Source organism: Canis lupus, chromosome 2 (assembly GCF_048164855.1).
Source record: "Canis lupus baileyi chromosome 2, mCanLup2.hap1, whole genome shotgun sequence".
In the NCBI taxonomy this organism is placed as follows: Eukaryota; Metazoa; Chordata; class Mammalia; order Carnivora; family Canidae; genus Canis; species Canis lupus.
Window position 1 is genome coordinate 42,275,053 of NC_132839.1, and position 14,088 is coordinate 42,289,140.

A 14,088-nucleotide genomic window follows, 5' to 3' on the forward strand; every position below is an offset into this window, starting at 1 on the left:
TTCCTTTGCATTTCCTTTCCAACTAATGAGCATTTGTGAGCATTGTTTGTGTCTGTGTTTGTATTTGGATATCTTCCTGTGATGTGCCCATTCAGATCATTTGGGTTTATATCCAAACTTCTATTTTATTGATGTTTAGAAAGTCCCAACAGAGTACAAATAGAACCCGAGGATTGGTGTTGGAAAAGCATCTTGAAACACCCATCACAATGTAGGTCAGGCTGGCCTCTCAGAATCATGACAGCTAATGGTCAGCTGCCCTCCCAGCCAGTTCCTGCCACATCCAGGAGCTCTTGGGAATCACACTTTTTATGTCTACCTCTCACTTACTTGCTGGACTTTTTGATTTAACATATTAGAACTTTGATGTCCTCATCTGAAGGATGCAGTCAGGAACCCCTTCAGATTTTTTGCATAGGTTTGACAAAGTAATGGTTATAAAGAGTAGGTCATGTGTAAGCCCTCTGGCCATATTAGTCTATACTCCTGTGGATGTGAAAGTTCCTCTATCCTTATCACTTCTCACCCATGTCCTGAGCTGACCATACCTCACTTCAAGATAAGATTTCAAATTACTGTATCACCACCCTTTCTGTCTCCATGAGTTCTGAGGCCTTGGAGCCTGAGCGGTGGAGCCTGGCAGCCTTGTCTGTGCCTTGCAGTCCTCAAAGGAAAAGCTGAGAATAGTACATAGACCTACTTCCAGCTCTAAAAAGTGAGCAACTTCATTTTACCATGAATTCTGTGATTTCAACCATTGCTCATTTTAGCCATATCAAGCTTGGTTTCTGTTGCTTTAGGCTTCCTAGACCTCTTTTTACTTCATCCACACTACGTAGTCCAGAGAAACTTACAATACTGGATGAGAACCTCAGCTCTCTGATCCTCAGACTTTTGGAGGGTGATCTCTCCTACCTGTGTTTGCCAGCCCCAACACCATCTCTCTCCTGAAGGCCCTTGTGTCCATATGGCTTAGGCTTGGCACACTCCTCTGATGTGGATTCCTTGGTAAAGCTGGTCCTCTCCTTCCAAGTCTTCCCACAGAACTTCTGTTTGTAAGCCATTTTTGGATGTTCCCATCAGACACACCCTCTCCACACAAAGATTCTCCGCTGTATTATGGAGGGCTTCTTTCTGTTGTCTCACACCAGTGTATACCTGGGAGGCCATTACTGATGTCATGGTAACTCTAAGATGACCTGTATTATAGATACAGTTATGAAGAATGAGTGGGCTCAAGGCAGATTCCTGCCATGGATCGACATACTGGGATGATTTAGGTAACAAATCACACGGCTCATGGATTGTGTCTCTTTTTCCCGTGTTGTTCAAATAGTGACCCAAAGGAAAACTGGAAAATATCAACTCTTTCAGTCATTTTGTTTTTGAATAGGGAAAGTTTAATGTAAAAAAGCATTAACTATAACTGGTGGTTGGAGCTGCTAAGAGATAAAGAGAACAGAGGAAGAGCACTGGAAGAGCAGGTATAGGAAGTGGTCACTATCTTTGGGTCTGAGACAGAGCACACAAGGAAGGAACAAATATGGATGAAGGTACCCCCCACACACACACACACACATACAGAGACAAAATTCCTTGGACTTGTTGGAGAGGATGAAACTAAGGTCCATTGGATGATGGAGAAGTTTGCAGAGGTGCTACACTGGTGGAGTCCTTTGAAAAGCCACACTATGGGGTGTTAGGGAAAGCTGTCCAAGGGGAGAAGCTGCTTCTGAAACCAGGATGAGAATTTTCCCAAAGCATTGGCATGCTTAGATGATGCCCTCTGAGATGAAGCTGCTCAGAGGGAGGTGGCATGCATCACATGCTACCACAGGACTCTGCTGAGAGAAATTAAATACCATAACCAGAGACAAAAGTCTGTTCTTTCTCTGTGTCTCTCTAGTACCTTGTACTGACAAAGCTTAGCATCATATCTCCTTGATTGGAGATCTTTATTTTCTCATATGGCTTCAAGTCACTATCTAGCATCCTTTCATTTGAATCCTGAAGGACTCTCTTTAGTGTTTATTGTAGAGCATGTCTGGTAGTAAAAACAAAAAACATCCTCAATTTATCTGAAATGTCTGACATTCTCCCTCATTTTTGAATGACAGTTTTGCTGGATATAGAATTCTTAGTTGATAGATTTTTTTTCTTTGAGAACTTTGAATGTATTGATCTGCTATCTTCTGGCCTTCAAAGTTTCTGATGAGAAATAGGCTCATAATTTATTAAGATTCTCTTATATGTGTTGTGTTACCACTCTCTTGCTGCTTTCAAGATTCTCTATTTTTTGACAGTTTAATTGAAAAGTGTATTAGTGAATTTATCCTACTGGGACTTTGTTAAGCTTCTTGGATATGCAGATTCATGTCTTTCTTCAAATCTGGGAAGCTTTCAGGCATTATTTCTTCAAATGTTCTATTTCTCTTTGTTTTCTGAAACTCCCATGATGTATATGTTGGTCCTCTTAGTAATTTACCACACATCCCCTCTGTTCACTGTTCTTCATTCTTCTTTTCACCCCCTAGACTTAATCATTTCATTTGCCCTATATTCAAATTTGCTGATTCATTCTTTTGCCTGCTTAAATTTGCTTTTGAACTCACCTGGTGAATTTTTCATTTCAATTATTATATTTTTAAACCCTAGAAATAATTTTTCATTTTCATAATTTCTATCTCTATTGATACTATCATTTTTCTCATACATCATTTTCCTGTCTTTATTTATTCAAAGCACTATTATACTTTAGTGCTTTGACCATTTTTAAGACAGTTGTTTTAAGTCTTTACATAATATGCTCAATATCTGAGTTTTCTCAGACAGTTTCTGCCAGTGTAGTTTATTACCTTGAGTGGGCCATACCTTTCTTTTCCTTTTTATACCTTGTGATTTTGTTGTTGTTGTTGTTGTTGAAAACTGGACATTCAAATCTTATAATGTATCTCTGATAATCAGCTTCCCTCCTTCCCAGGATTTGTTGTTTCTTTGTTGTTAAAGGTTTCTCTGTGCTGGGGATCAACCTAAAGTGAAAGCATAAGGTCTTCTCAAGCCTTTTCTAGCCTTCATCTTTTCCAGACAATCCTGATGGCTCTCTAAATTTTCTCAAATGTGTAATTGCTTTTAAATGACTTAGTCCTTACATATCTGGCTCCCAAAGGAGGAAAAAAAAAAAAGGTATTTCTCATTGAAAGTCCCTGGAAGTCCCTTCAGCTCATTGGAATTGCAACAATGGTGGTCACCCTCTATTCCCATACCTCAGAAATCAGAAGCAGCACTGAAAAACCAGAACAGAGAACCCCAGTATTTGGAGAATAAGGTTCTTATTGTCCTCCCTGGCTCCAGCCAGTCATACCAGGTATACAGGTACAACTACCTACCCTGGGGCTGAAGTGTGGGAGACAGCCACTACCACAATAAAGGCTGAAATTTATCTAAATTAACCACACCTTACCTGCCAAGATTTTTTCAGGAGGTGGCACATTTTTTAACAGACTCCAGAATTTCAAAATAGTTATTTCAGATGATTTTTGCCAATACAATTGTCTAAGTGGAGAGATGGATTCCTGGTGCTTCCTACTCCACTATCTTCCCTGACCTTAGTCTCTCAGTCATAGTAAGATAAATTTTGATAATACAGTTCAATTCACTCTAACTACTGTTTGTTGAAGACTAGCCTATGCAAGGTTCTCTGCATGAAAGCTGCAGAAAAATAGAAGGAAGACAATAATCTACCTCACCATTTCACAAGGTTGATGATAAGAAGCATACCAGAGACCCAAGCAGGGTCAAGAGAGGCACCAGGTAGGAAATAAAAAGATGCTGCAGGGCCTCAAGGACAGACAGACTGGGGAGGGGGGGTGGATGGCTGGGGAAGATGAGGCAGTGGGCTAGATGAGGGTCTGAAGCAGGATCTTCCCATGGGAGAAGGTTGGAAATGGAGAAGAAATAGGTGAACAGTTGAGAAGGAAAGCACCCTGAGGCATATCAGGTTTCCCATGGGCTACCGCCACTCCAGGCCCACTTTCTGCTGGATCCAGGAGTTGTCTTCTCATATATAAACTCTCCACCCACCTGCTACAAGGCATAAAGGTAGTTTGTTCATTGCGGTCAGTCAGATATAAATTTAGGAAAATCAGTTGCTAGTGACGGGTACAGTAGAAACTAAAGCCTAGTGACAACCCAGGAAGTTAATTACACGAGATGCACACATCTCAATTCACACCCTAACTAGAAAACATTGTTTTCTTCATTTTTCTAGAAACCAATTTTTATTTGCATTTGTACTCTTGATGTTTTTTAATTTGTATTTTTGAACTCCGTTCTGGTTCAGGTTGGATTCCTAATCACTTGAGGAATTTTTGCGTCATTTTCCCTAAGTCTACAACTAAATTCAGTGAGGATGCATCTGATTCTTGTATCATTTGGTATATCTGTCTTCTAAGGGATGCCATAGCAAACTATTACTAACTGGGTGGCAAAAACAACACAAATTTATTCCCTTCTAGTTCTGGAGACCAGAAGTCCAAGATCAAGGTCTTGGAAGGGTTGTTCCTTCAGAAGACGGTGAAGGAGAATCTGTCCCATGCCTCTCTCCTAACTTCTAGTGGCTTACTGGTAATCTTTGGCATTCCTTCAAATGTGGGAACATCACCCCAATTTCTGTCTTTATCTTTGCATAGTGTTCTCCCTCTGTGCTTCCATCTCCAGATTGCCCCTTTCTATAACAATACTAGTCACATTGGATTGGGAGCTCACCCTGTTCTAGTATGATCTCATCTTAATTAACTACATCTGTAGTGATCCTATTTTTAAATAAGGCCACATTCTGAGGCAGTGGGGTTAGCCCTTCAGCATATGATTTTAGGATGGACACAATTCAACCCATAACTTCTCACCATACAGCATCTGCTGCCTCACCCATGCCTTCTCTGGTCCCAGCCATGGGAATTTGCCTGTTTCAGAGATGCCCCTCCTGCTGGTCCACATGGCTTTTCCCCTCTCTGTTTCTTCCACACTGTGTTTTGTGGCACAGGAGTCCATTCATCTCTCCACACTTGGCATTCAGGCCCAGGACTCTTGGGGGGGTGGTCCGAGATTCTGTCTACCCAAACATGCCATGCAGTCATTTCTCCGAGATCCAGCTTCCTCCCTGGTGTTCTGGGAAGGAAAAAGAACAAAAGGTCCCTCTGTTCTCAGATCCCATAAACTGTAGAGAGGTTTTGCTGTTTCCTAACTTGGAGATCAGAATGCAGGGCCCTTCTCTGGGGTCACCAGTGTGGATAATCTCTCAAGGCTCCCTCCCAAGTGAGGGAGAGGTTGTCTGGTGTATATGAGGTGGGCATAAAGGTAAGAGCAGAGCCTTTCTTCCTGTTCCAGACATTTTCTCCAACACATTTATGTAGACCAGGAGCCAGGAAACAATGGCCCATGGACTAAATCTCGTTCACCACCTGTTTTATAAAGTTTTATTGGCGCTCAGCCGTGCCAATGCCATGCATTGTCTCTGGCCACTTTTGTGCCGTAACAGCAGAGTTGAGTAATTGCAAAAGACTGCATGGCCAACAAAGCCAGAAATATTCACCATCTGGCCCTTTGCAGAAAAAGCTTGTGGACTCCTTGTGTAGACTTCTATAACACAAAAGCCCAAGGAATTCTCCTGCGATACCTCTCCCCTTAAAGCAGTGATCACAGGGCAGCCTCATTGTCTGATTACAAGGAATGGCAAAGGGAGGAAAAAAATACTCAATATGAAATGGTTATCATGTCAAAAATATTGTCCTGCCAACAGGTATATGTAATTTGTGAAAAGCCATTGAGCAAAACACTTGTGATTTGTGTTCTTTTGTATGCCGAATTTTAATAAAAAGTACGGAGAGAAAACAGTCATACTCCAACCTGGTAATTTTGGCATCATGAAAATAAAGGGAACCAGTGAGATTGCTCAGGTCAGAGTCCTGTGAGGACACCCCAGGCTCTCATGGAAGAGCTGGACAGAGCCACATTTCAGCCAGCCACACCAGTGTTTTGGTCACACACCTGGTCTTGGCCAGAGAACACATCTGGCTCTCCAGAACTGCTTAGATCCCCATACTAAGCACGGAGCATCTGGGACAGAGGACATGTTTCTGATCACTTGTGGTCTCACACTTGCCCAAGTAAAGGTTGCAGAGACAGGATCTGACAGGTCTCCACCCAAAGCCATTGAGTAAGTTACAGAATCATTCTGATGCTTTGCATTCTAAAGTAAAGGAGAACTATTTACTCATCCTGAAACTTAGTGACCCCAGAGTATACCTAGGAGCCATTTAAAGGTCTTTGCTTTATAGAAGACCAAAACAACAATAACAACAACAACAAAAAAAACCGACACACTAAAAATTCCCCTTGGCATTTTCAGTGTTACAAGTGGCCAAGTCTTAAGTTCAGATGAAAGACGCAATTTGTGGATCTTACTGAACTGATACTCACCCGATCCTATTTCCAGATGACCCTGATTTACAGTTCTTGGATGCATTTTGCTGACGGCTCACTTCAACATGCCAAAAAAAAAAATTAAAAAAAAAAAAAAAAAAACATGCCATCAGCACGGGGCTGGGATTGCAGAGATACCATGTGCAAGAGCAGAGGGAGGTTGCTTTGGAAACTCTGCCTGGCCCCTCCCCCTCTGGGTAAGAGAGGCAAACAGCACCCCTGCTGCTGTTCCCAGTCTGGTTAACTAAGACCTTTCTCTTTCTTCCAGCCCTGGGCCAGGAGGCACTCACTGCTTGGGAGCCAGTGTGGAGCATGCTGTCTGCGAGAACCTGCCCTGCCCTAAGGGCCTGCCCAGCTTCCGAGACCAGCAGTGCCAGACACATGACCGCCTGAGCAACAAGAAGAAGGGCCTGCTGACAGCAGTAGTGGTTGATGGTAAAGGCATATGGCACGTCCTTTCACAGTGCCCCCCCCCCCACCTTCTCCTCCAAGAATGTAAACACCTCCTAGGAAAATCCACAGGTTTCCCCCTTCCCAGCAGTCCATCCAATGAACGGGATACCCCAGTCCAGCTGCCCCAATCATCAGTGGACTGGTTTCTCGAGCAGTGGGGTTGAACTTGGATGACCCAACTCTGGGAGAGTTCTTAAAAGCAGCTGTGAGGCAGGCAACAGACCAGAATTGTCCTGCACCCCCATTGGCAGCAAGGCAGGTGTGCTGGCAGCCTGCTGCCTAGTGCCACGTGCTGAGGGGCCCAGGGCCAACTTTGAAGAGAACGAGGCTCTGCAGGAACAGGACAGTGGGTTTCTGTGTCTGCTCTCTCTCTTTACAACATTGATGCTTTCTTGAATTTCTTTTCTTGATTCATTTTGGGTTGGCTTTTACTCCTTGACTATGGTGTTTGGGGGAAAAAAAAAAAGGTTTTGAGGACAGTTATAACTCAAAGATGATGATAGGTACGGGTCAAATTTTCCTTCCAAGAACTTTCTCCCAAATCAAAGGAGTCTGCCCCATGGGCCATTAGAAGCATTTCTAGCAGCTGATCACATTCTAGGTGGTATATCATGTCTGTAAGATTTGTAATGTTTATTTGTTGTTGATAAGGACTGCCTACCCCCATGGCCTCATTCAAAGCTTTTTACACTTAAAATTCTCTTCATCTTCTGGAGACAAGACTACATTGTAACGATGACTATATGGTCCTATTTGTTGAGCACACCATATGCCAAGCACAAGTTAGTTCTGCGTACATTATTTTAATTACTATGTAAAACGAGCCATGCAAAGATGAGAGGTTACAGGTTACATGACATGTCTAAGTTCCTGTAGCTGATAAGCAGGGAGGGACCCCAGTTCCAGAAGAGCTGGCTGAGAAAATCACTACCTCTCATCTGGCTTCCACTACTCGAGTAAGACAGAATGAGAGCATGACTTCATAAGTGTCAAGTGAAGAGGCTTTAATAAGAACTACGGTGACTGTGCCTGATTTTTACACGGTCTCCAAAGTCTTTTGCAGGAGAATGAGGTTCCTGTGCCAAGTCCTAGGTTTCTTCTTTGTGGCTTGAAGAACCTCTGAAATCTATATTCTGCAGTCTGTTGTTACAAGCTCAAGTGTGCATAGCTCTGTGGGGGTAGGCTGAGGCATCACAGGAAATAAAAGCCCCAGACCTGCAGCTTTGAACCTAGCAACCCAACCCATTAGCCTTGAACTGAGCTGTAAAGTAACGTGGGATGTTCTATAATCATAGCAGATAATACACCACCCCGCTCAGCCACAAGTTCATTTAAAAGCACTGGGGAGCTCCCCAGACTTTTTCCTTTTTAAAAAGAAAACCACTTGTTAGAGCTGTGTGATAGTAGATGCACCATTGCCTAACCAAGACTTCAAAAGAAGAGCAGCCTACATACCCTCAGCTTTTCCTGCAGACAAAGGAGCGAGAAGACCTGCCCTCCCAAAAGGAACATGTGCAGCTGGAGGCAGGAACTCACACAAGACCCTCACTGCTCTCGGCCAGGCCATTCCTCTGGTGTAGGAAGACCCAGGAGGCTTCCGTATGTCTCGAGCACATTCGGACCCCTGATCGGGAGAAAGCGAGCCCCAGCCGAAGCTGCCTTGTTTCCAGTGCAGTGATGGGTTCTGATGAGGAGCAGCCTTGTTTCCAAACCATCAGCCATTCCAGCCTGCTGGATGAAGACGCTTTAGATCCTCTGTCATGTCCTCTGCTGCTGTCAGGAGCAAGAAGAGATCAGATCCAAGAGGGACTCGCTACATCCCCATTTCCACTTGACTGCACACACACTATTATTGTTATTCTTTCCTTGCTCTGCTTCAGCTTTCAGTTCCCCTGAAATTCAATGCAGAAATCCCACGTAAATGTCTGGTTTTCCATAGATTTCTCCAAGTCCAGATTAAACTTCTATTTTACTTGTAACCACTTTTGGATCACTGAGCTCCTCAGCTCCCTTATCATCACAGTGGCTGAAACTGATGTCTGCCCCAGCTCCCCAACCCAGGAAGCTTCGTGGGGCAGCTATCTGGGTTCACTTACCAGGTTCAAAATGTGTTCCGACCCACTTGCTTTTCATTTCTCTCTCCCAAAGCAATAAATAATTATAGCCAGAGTGCCACTGCTTTTGATCTGAGAAGTGCTGCCCTATCTGATAAGGACAGCTAATAGGCAGTACGCATTTGTCTTTGAAGGAGAGACTCTTAAAAGGAGCATTTCACAAGGATGAAAACAAAATAACAAATGGCCAATTCAGAGGGCATGGGGAGAATACAGATTATAAGTTTGTTCCTCTCAAAACTCAGCTTATAAAAGGCACAATTCTAGCTCAGCTGTGATGGGAACGATTCCTGTGGTTGGGCTCTGGGCTCTCTCGAAGCCCATTATGACTGCCCTATTCATAGCATTGCTATCACTGTGGAATTCTTTGGCGAGTGACGCATAGTTCAAGAAAGGGGAAGCTTTTTTTTTTTTTTTCTTTTTTCTCTTATTGAAGAAAAAAAAAGAATTCTTGCAGAGGTAGATTTTCCAAGGGAGGGCTCAGGACCACAAATCCATACCACCTCTGAAAGAAGACAAAGGCTCTCCTTAGAAAATAGGTCTAAGTGGGAAGGCCTTTAAAGAGAAACCCATGGAGATGGCCTGTTGCCAAACCCACCCCATTTCTGCTTTCCCCGTGGAATCTCATTTAAATGGAAATCTTTAGGAGTTTAGTCCTTCCTGCCCAAGCCAGCAGGCCACGTGCCCACTGAAGTGTCAGAGGGCTCAGCCAAGGCCGAGGCTGAGCATGGAGGTGCATTCCCAGCCCCTCTCAAGCATGGCAAAACCCCCTCTGGGTCTGAGTCTTCCAGGGTATGGAGGGTATGATGGTTAGGGACACTTCAACTCCAGTTCAGCCAAGCAGACTGGAGGTGCTTAATGACAAAGAGAGAAGTTGTCACAAATATGCAGGAGGTCTTGGATCCCAAGAGCTGGGATCTGAGGAAAGGGCCTCGGAAAATAATCAGAACCCTTTCTCCATGCCCACCACAGTTTGTGTTTGCGAGTCATTTCTTCCTGCCTCGAACTGCAAATTGGTTTTCACATGACTTGTCCACATGTAGAGTGATGGGTGGCCCGAAACACCTTCATCCTTTGTCTATCCTTTGGGGCCAGATATGGCCAAAGCATTTTTGGTATTAGGTAACAACAGTGCATCAACCATGTATTAATACTACCAGTGTGGTCCAAGGAGCACGCCACCATCCAGGGAAGCACATGGATGCCTCTCTCTTCAGGGATGGGATGGAACCCATGAACAGTCTCTAACTGGGATACTGAAGACTACCAACAGCTTCATGTCATCAAGGCTGGTTTTGCTACCAGATACATTTGCCACAAATGCAAGAAAATGCTTGCAGTTGTCAGAGCTTTTTGGACTTCTGAATTGTGGATAAGGCAGAAAAGACTTCTTTCAGATTCATCAGCCATGAGTAGACACAGCTGCTCTGCATCTGAATTTTAGTGCAGGTTTTTCAAGAGAGAGAGACTCTGATCAGCCCACCTGTGGTCACGTGGCCACTCTTGATCTAATCAGTTGAGGCCTCACAAGGCAGAGCGATGAGGCTGTGATGGAAAGAAAGACTCTGATACAGCTACAGTCAGGTGGCTGCTGCTGGTCCAATCAACTAAGGCCTGGTTCTGGAGTCGTGGTGGGCAGCTTTGGGAGTAGGGGAGAGTAGCCTCCTCAGCATGTATCCCACACAGATAGCCAGACAGAGCTGGAGTGCACGCTTGTGGTAGCCTCAAAATTCAGTGTTGTCTCTCAGTAAGACCTTGTGTCTTCATCACTATGGATTACCAGGGGGAATCCTCCAAGCCCCTGAGCTCATCTCCCCTGCCCTGTCTGTGGTTTCTCCATCCAGGTATATAAGTCCTGGCAAAAAAAAAAAAAAAAAAGTAGGCCAGTGAGACACCAGGAACCACACCAGACAGTCCAGCCTCAATCAGAATTTCATTTTAGCACACATGAGCCGTATAAGAGGAATGCTCTAAGCTTCTTTCCTTGGAGTATGTGGTTATATGACTTTTAAGAAGATTTGAGCTTCTGTACAACTAAGAATGTAAAATGCTATGCCCAGAGGGGAATCACAGCACCTCATTTATCTGGGGATTAACTGTCCACCCAAGGTAGCTTGGAGGAGAATTTTCAGAGAATTTTGAGGGGCTCCTCCTCAACTTTTATAAAGATTATCCCGAGTCCCTTTGAGAGATAGTGCTACACCTCCTTAGAGGTGTAGGGTGCCCTAAATTCTGAGCACAGACCTCAGAAAAGGAGATGGACAAATGGAGTTTTAGCGGAGCAAAGGAAGTGTTACCTCTGGACTCTATTCTGGAGTCTGTGTGCCCCCAGACTGCCCAAGCCAAGGAGGACAGTGTCTGTGGGTAGGAGAGTCCAGTGCACGTGGAGTTGAGTGTACTTTCTTGCCTGGGGTCATGGCCAAAAATCCCTCCATCTGTGGATCTCCACTTTCCTGATGTTTATAACAAAGAGCCCAGCTAAACAATCTTTATCCCCTCCAAGTCTGGTCTTTCTAACTTGCTGCAAAAGATCCTTTACTTTTCTGCCCAAATCCCATTTCCATTTTGGCCCAAATCAGTTTCACCCTTGGTAGTTTAATGGACAAGTACACAGCAAATCCCAGTTGAGGCAGACTGTGAAAAGCCCCATGAAATGGGCCTGAGCTGCTAGAGAACAAAGCATAGAGTGGAAGGAATGGCTCAATTCCCCAGACAGCAGGCTAGAGGCAGCCTTGAAAAGCATGCCCTACTCATCTTTCTTTTCCAGCAGTGCCCAAAGAGTGCCTTGTGTGATGGAGGGGCTCAATTCCTGTTTTTGTTTTGTTTTGAAAATTTTGTTTTCATTTTTTGGGGGTTTTTTGGATGAATAAACATTGAAGCATCATTACTTACCTGGGAAGCTACTCTTCACAGGAGTTTCCCCTGACCTCCACAACTAACTCTAACAAACAAGTTGAATGTTTCCAGTGAACCTCTGTAGCTTCTTTACAGTGTTCTAAGGCAAGACATCCTACTGGGCATGTCGGTCAGCAAAGCTCCATGAGACAGGAGCTTTGGAAAGCTGCTGAACATGTTGGTGGTTTAGTGAATGTCATTCAGTCATGAAAGCCACAGACCCTGGATGGGACAACACATCTGCTCTGATAAGAACTGTCTAGCTGGGATTCCAAGGTCTTCTGAGACCAAGTAAACTCCAGAAGCCTTTCTCTTCCTTCCCCTGCTCTTGATCATCTGAGACCACTGGAAGGACCCAGTGGGGAAAAGGACCCAATGGTGGAAACAAAGGGCCTGACGGAAGCAGCACAAAGGTATTAGTGTTTCTCTCTTTGGAGGTTTCTTTATAGAATAATCACATAATGTCACATAAATGTCACTAGAATCATAACTGAGAGAAAGAAAAGGGTGCATTCATCCTTCTCAGAGAAGAAGAAAATCTATTCATTTATTTAAAAATGAGCTTGAAGTTTTTCTCCTAAAATCAAGAACAAAGCAAGGATTTCTTCTTTCACTGTTTCTTTTCAACATCACACTGGAAGTCCTAGCTAATACAAATAAGACAAGAAACAGAAATTAAAAATATACAGATTGGGAAGGTAGAAATAAAACTACCTTTGTTTGCAGATGACATGATCATCTATGTAGAAAATACAAAAGAATCAACAAACAAACAAACAAAAAAACAAAAACCTTCTGGAACTAGTAAGCGGTTATAGCAAGGTTGCAAGATATAAGGTAAATGTACAAAAATCACTCAGTTTCTTATATACCAGCAAAGAGCAGATGGTGTTTAAAATTAAAAACACAATACCATTTACACTGACAACCCCCAAAATGAAATATTTAGGAATAAATCTAACACTCTATGTAGAAGATATATGTGAGGAAAATTCTGATGAATGAATTAAAAGAATTAAATGAGGAGATATTCCATGTTCGTGGATAGGAAGAATCAATACTATCAAGATGTCCGTTCTCTCTTGACTTGATTCAGTGCAATCCCAGTGAAATCCCAGCAAGTTATTTTGGGGATATCGACAAACTCATTCTAAAGTTTATATGGAAAGATTAAAATATTTACCAAGTCCTTCTATGAGTCAGGTCCTTGGCCTGGCCTGGGGACAAGAGATTAAAATTTTAGTACCTTGTCCTCTGTAGTCTCCCAGTACTGTCAGTTCTTCAATCAATCTAAAGATAAATAAGATCCAAACTCTTTTAGAAATGGAACCCACCCTAAAAGAAATCCCCTTATACATAAGTTACTCAAACAATTATAAGTCAATAAGATAATGGCTAAGGGCTTTGAGGAGGTGTATGCAAAGTGCAGATGGAGATTCCATGTCAGAGATGGCATGAGAGGAGAGAGCTCTGGAGTAGAAGCTTCTGGGGTAATAGGAAACTTCCAGAAAGCTTTGTGCAGAGAGGGATTTTCAGGCAAAGGAACAGCCTAAGCAAAGGCTATGAGAGCTTGTCATGTTATAGGAGCTCACTTGGTTCCAAGAGCAGCAGAAACCAGTGTTTCCCTCCTGCCTGGTAATATGGCCCTTACAAGTTGTCCTGGAGGCCCCTGTGTTCCTATGCTTTATTCCCTCTCAGTTTCTTCCAGGACCTTCTTGCTGCATATCACAGCCCTGAAGCTTTTATCCAGCAGCTGGTGGAACACTAAGGCACTTAGCAAAAGCCACTGCTATAGAGACATCCATAGGGACCACACCCCCTCCTACCCAGAGGCATGCTCATTCACCTTCTCCCCCTATCCCACCCCCACAACAAGATAAGCTCCCAGGCTCTCCCTTGATACATATTCAACTCACTTAGGGGTTAGCACACAACAAAATGTTTGTTCAGCCTGGTATTTTTAATGCCTTAAGGAAAAGGAATACTATACGTTTACAAAGGATGAAGAGAATTAGGTGAATAAAAGCCTACAGAGCCCTCACTCATGTGTTGTTTACCTATGTCTGAGGATCCTTCTCTATTTGCTGGGTTGTGTTCCAAGGGGCAGGTGCATGTCTCTGAGGAACATGTGCTGGGTTTCTGTGAC

General features: G+C 43.5%; 1 protein-coding gene and 1 long non-coding RNA gene across 2 annotated transcripts in view; one reads left to right on the top strand and one right to left on the bottom strand.

Annotated features, from left to right (window-relative positions):
• ADAMTS17 (ADAM metallopeptidase with thrombospondin type 1 motif 17) overlaps nucleotides 1-14,088 on the top strand; it is a 324,757-nt gene that overhangs the window by 201,868 nt on the left and 108,801 nt on the right. Inside the window, exon 13 of the mRNA XM_072796801.1 lies at nucleotides 6,749-6,915. Coding sequence (XP_072652902.1) covers nucleotides 6,749-6,915 — 167 coding nt within the window. The remainder of the gene's footprint in view (nucleotides 1-6,748; nucleotides 6,916-14,088) is intronic.
• LOC140616273 (uncharacterized) lies at nucleotides 1,304-9,171 on the bottom strand. The gene is made up of 4 exons (XR_012016824.1): nucleotides 9,030-9,171; nucleotides 8,389-8,825; nucleotides 6,478-6,538; nucleotides 1,304-5,166 (listed from the first exon to the last, which is right to left on the bottom strand). It is a non-coding gene; the product is annotated as an uncharacterized lncRNA (long non-coding RNA).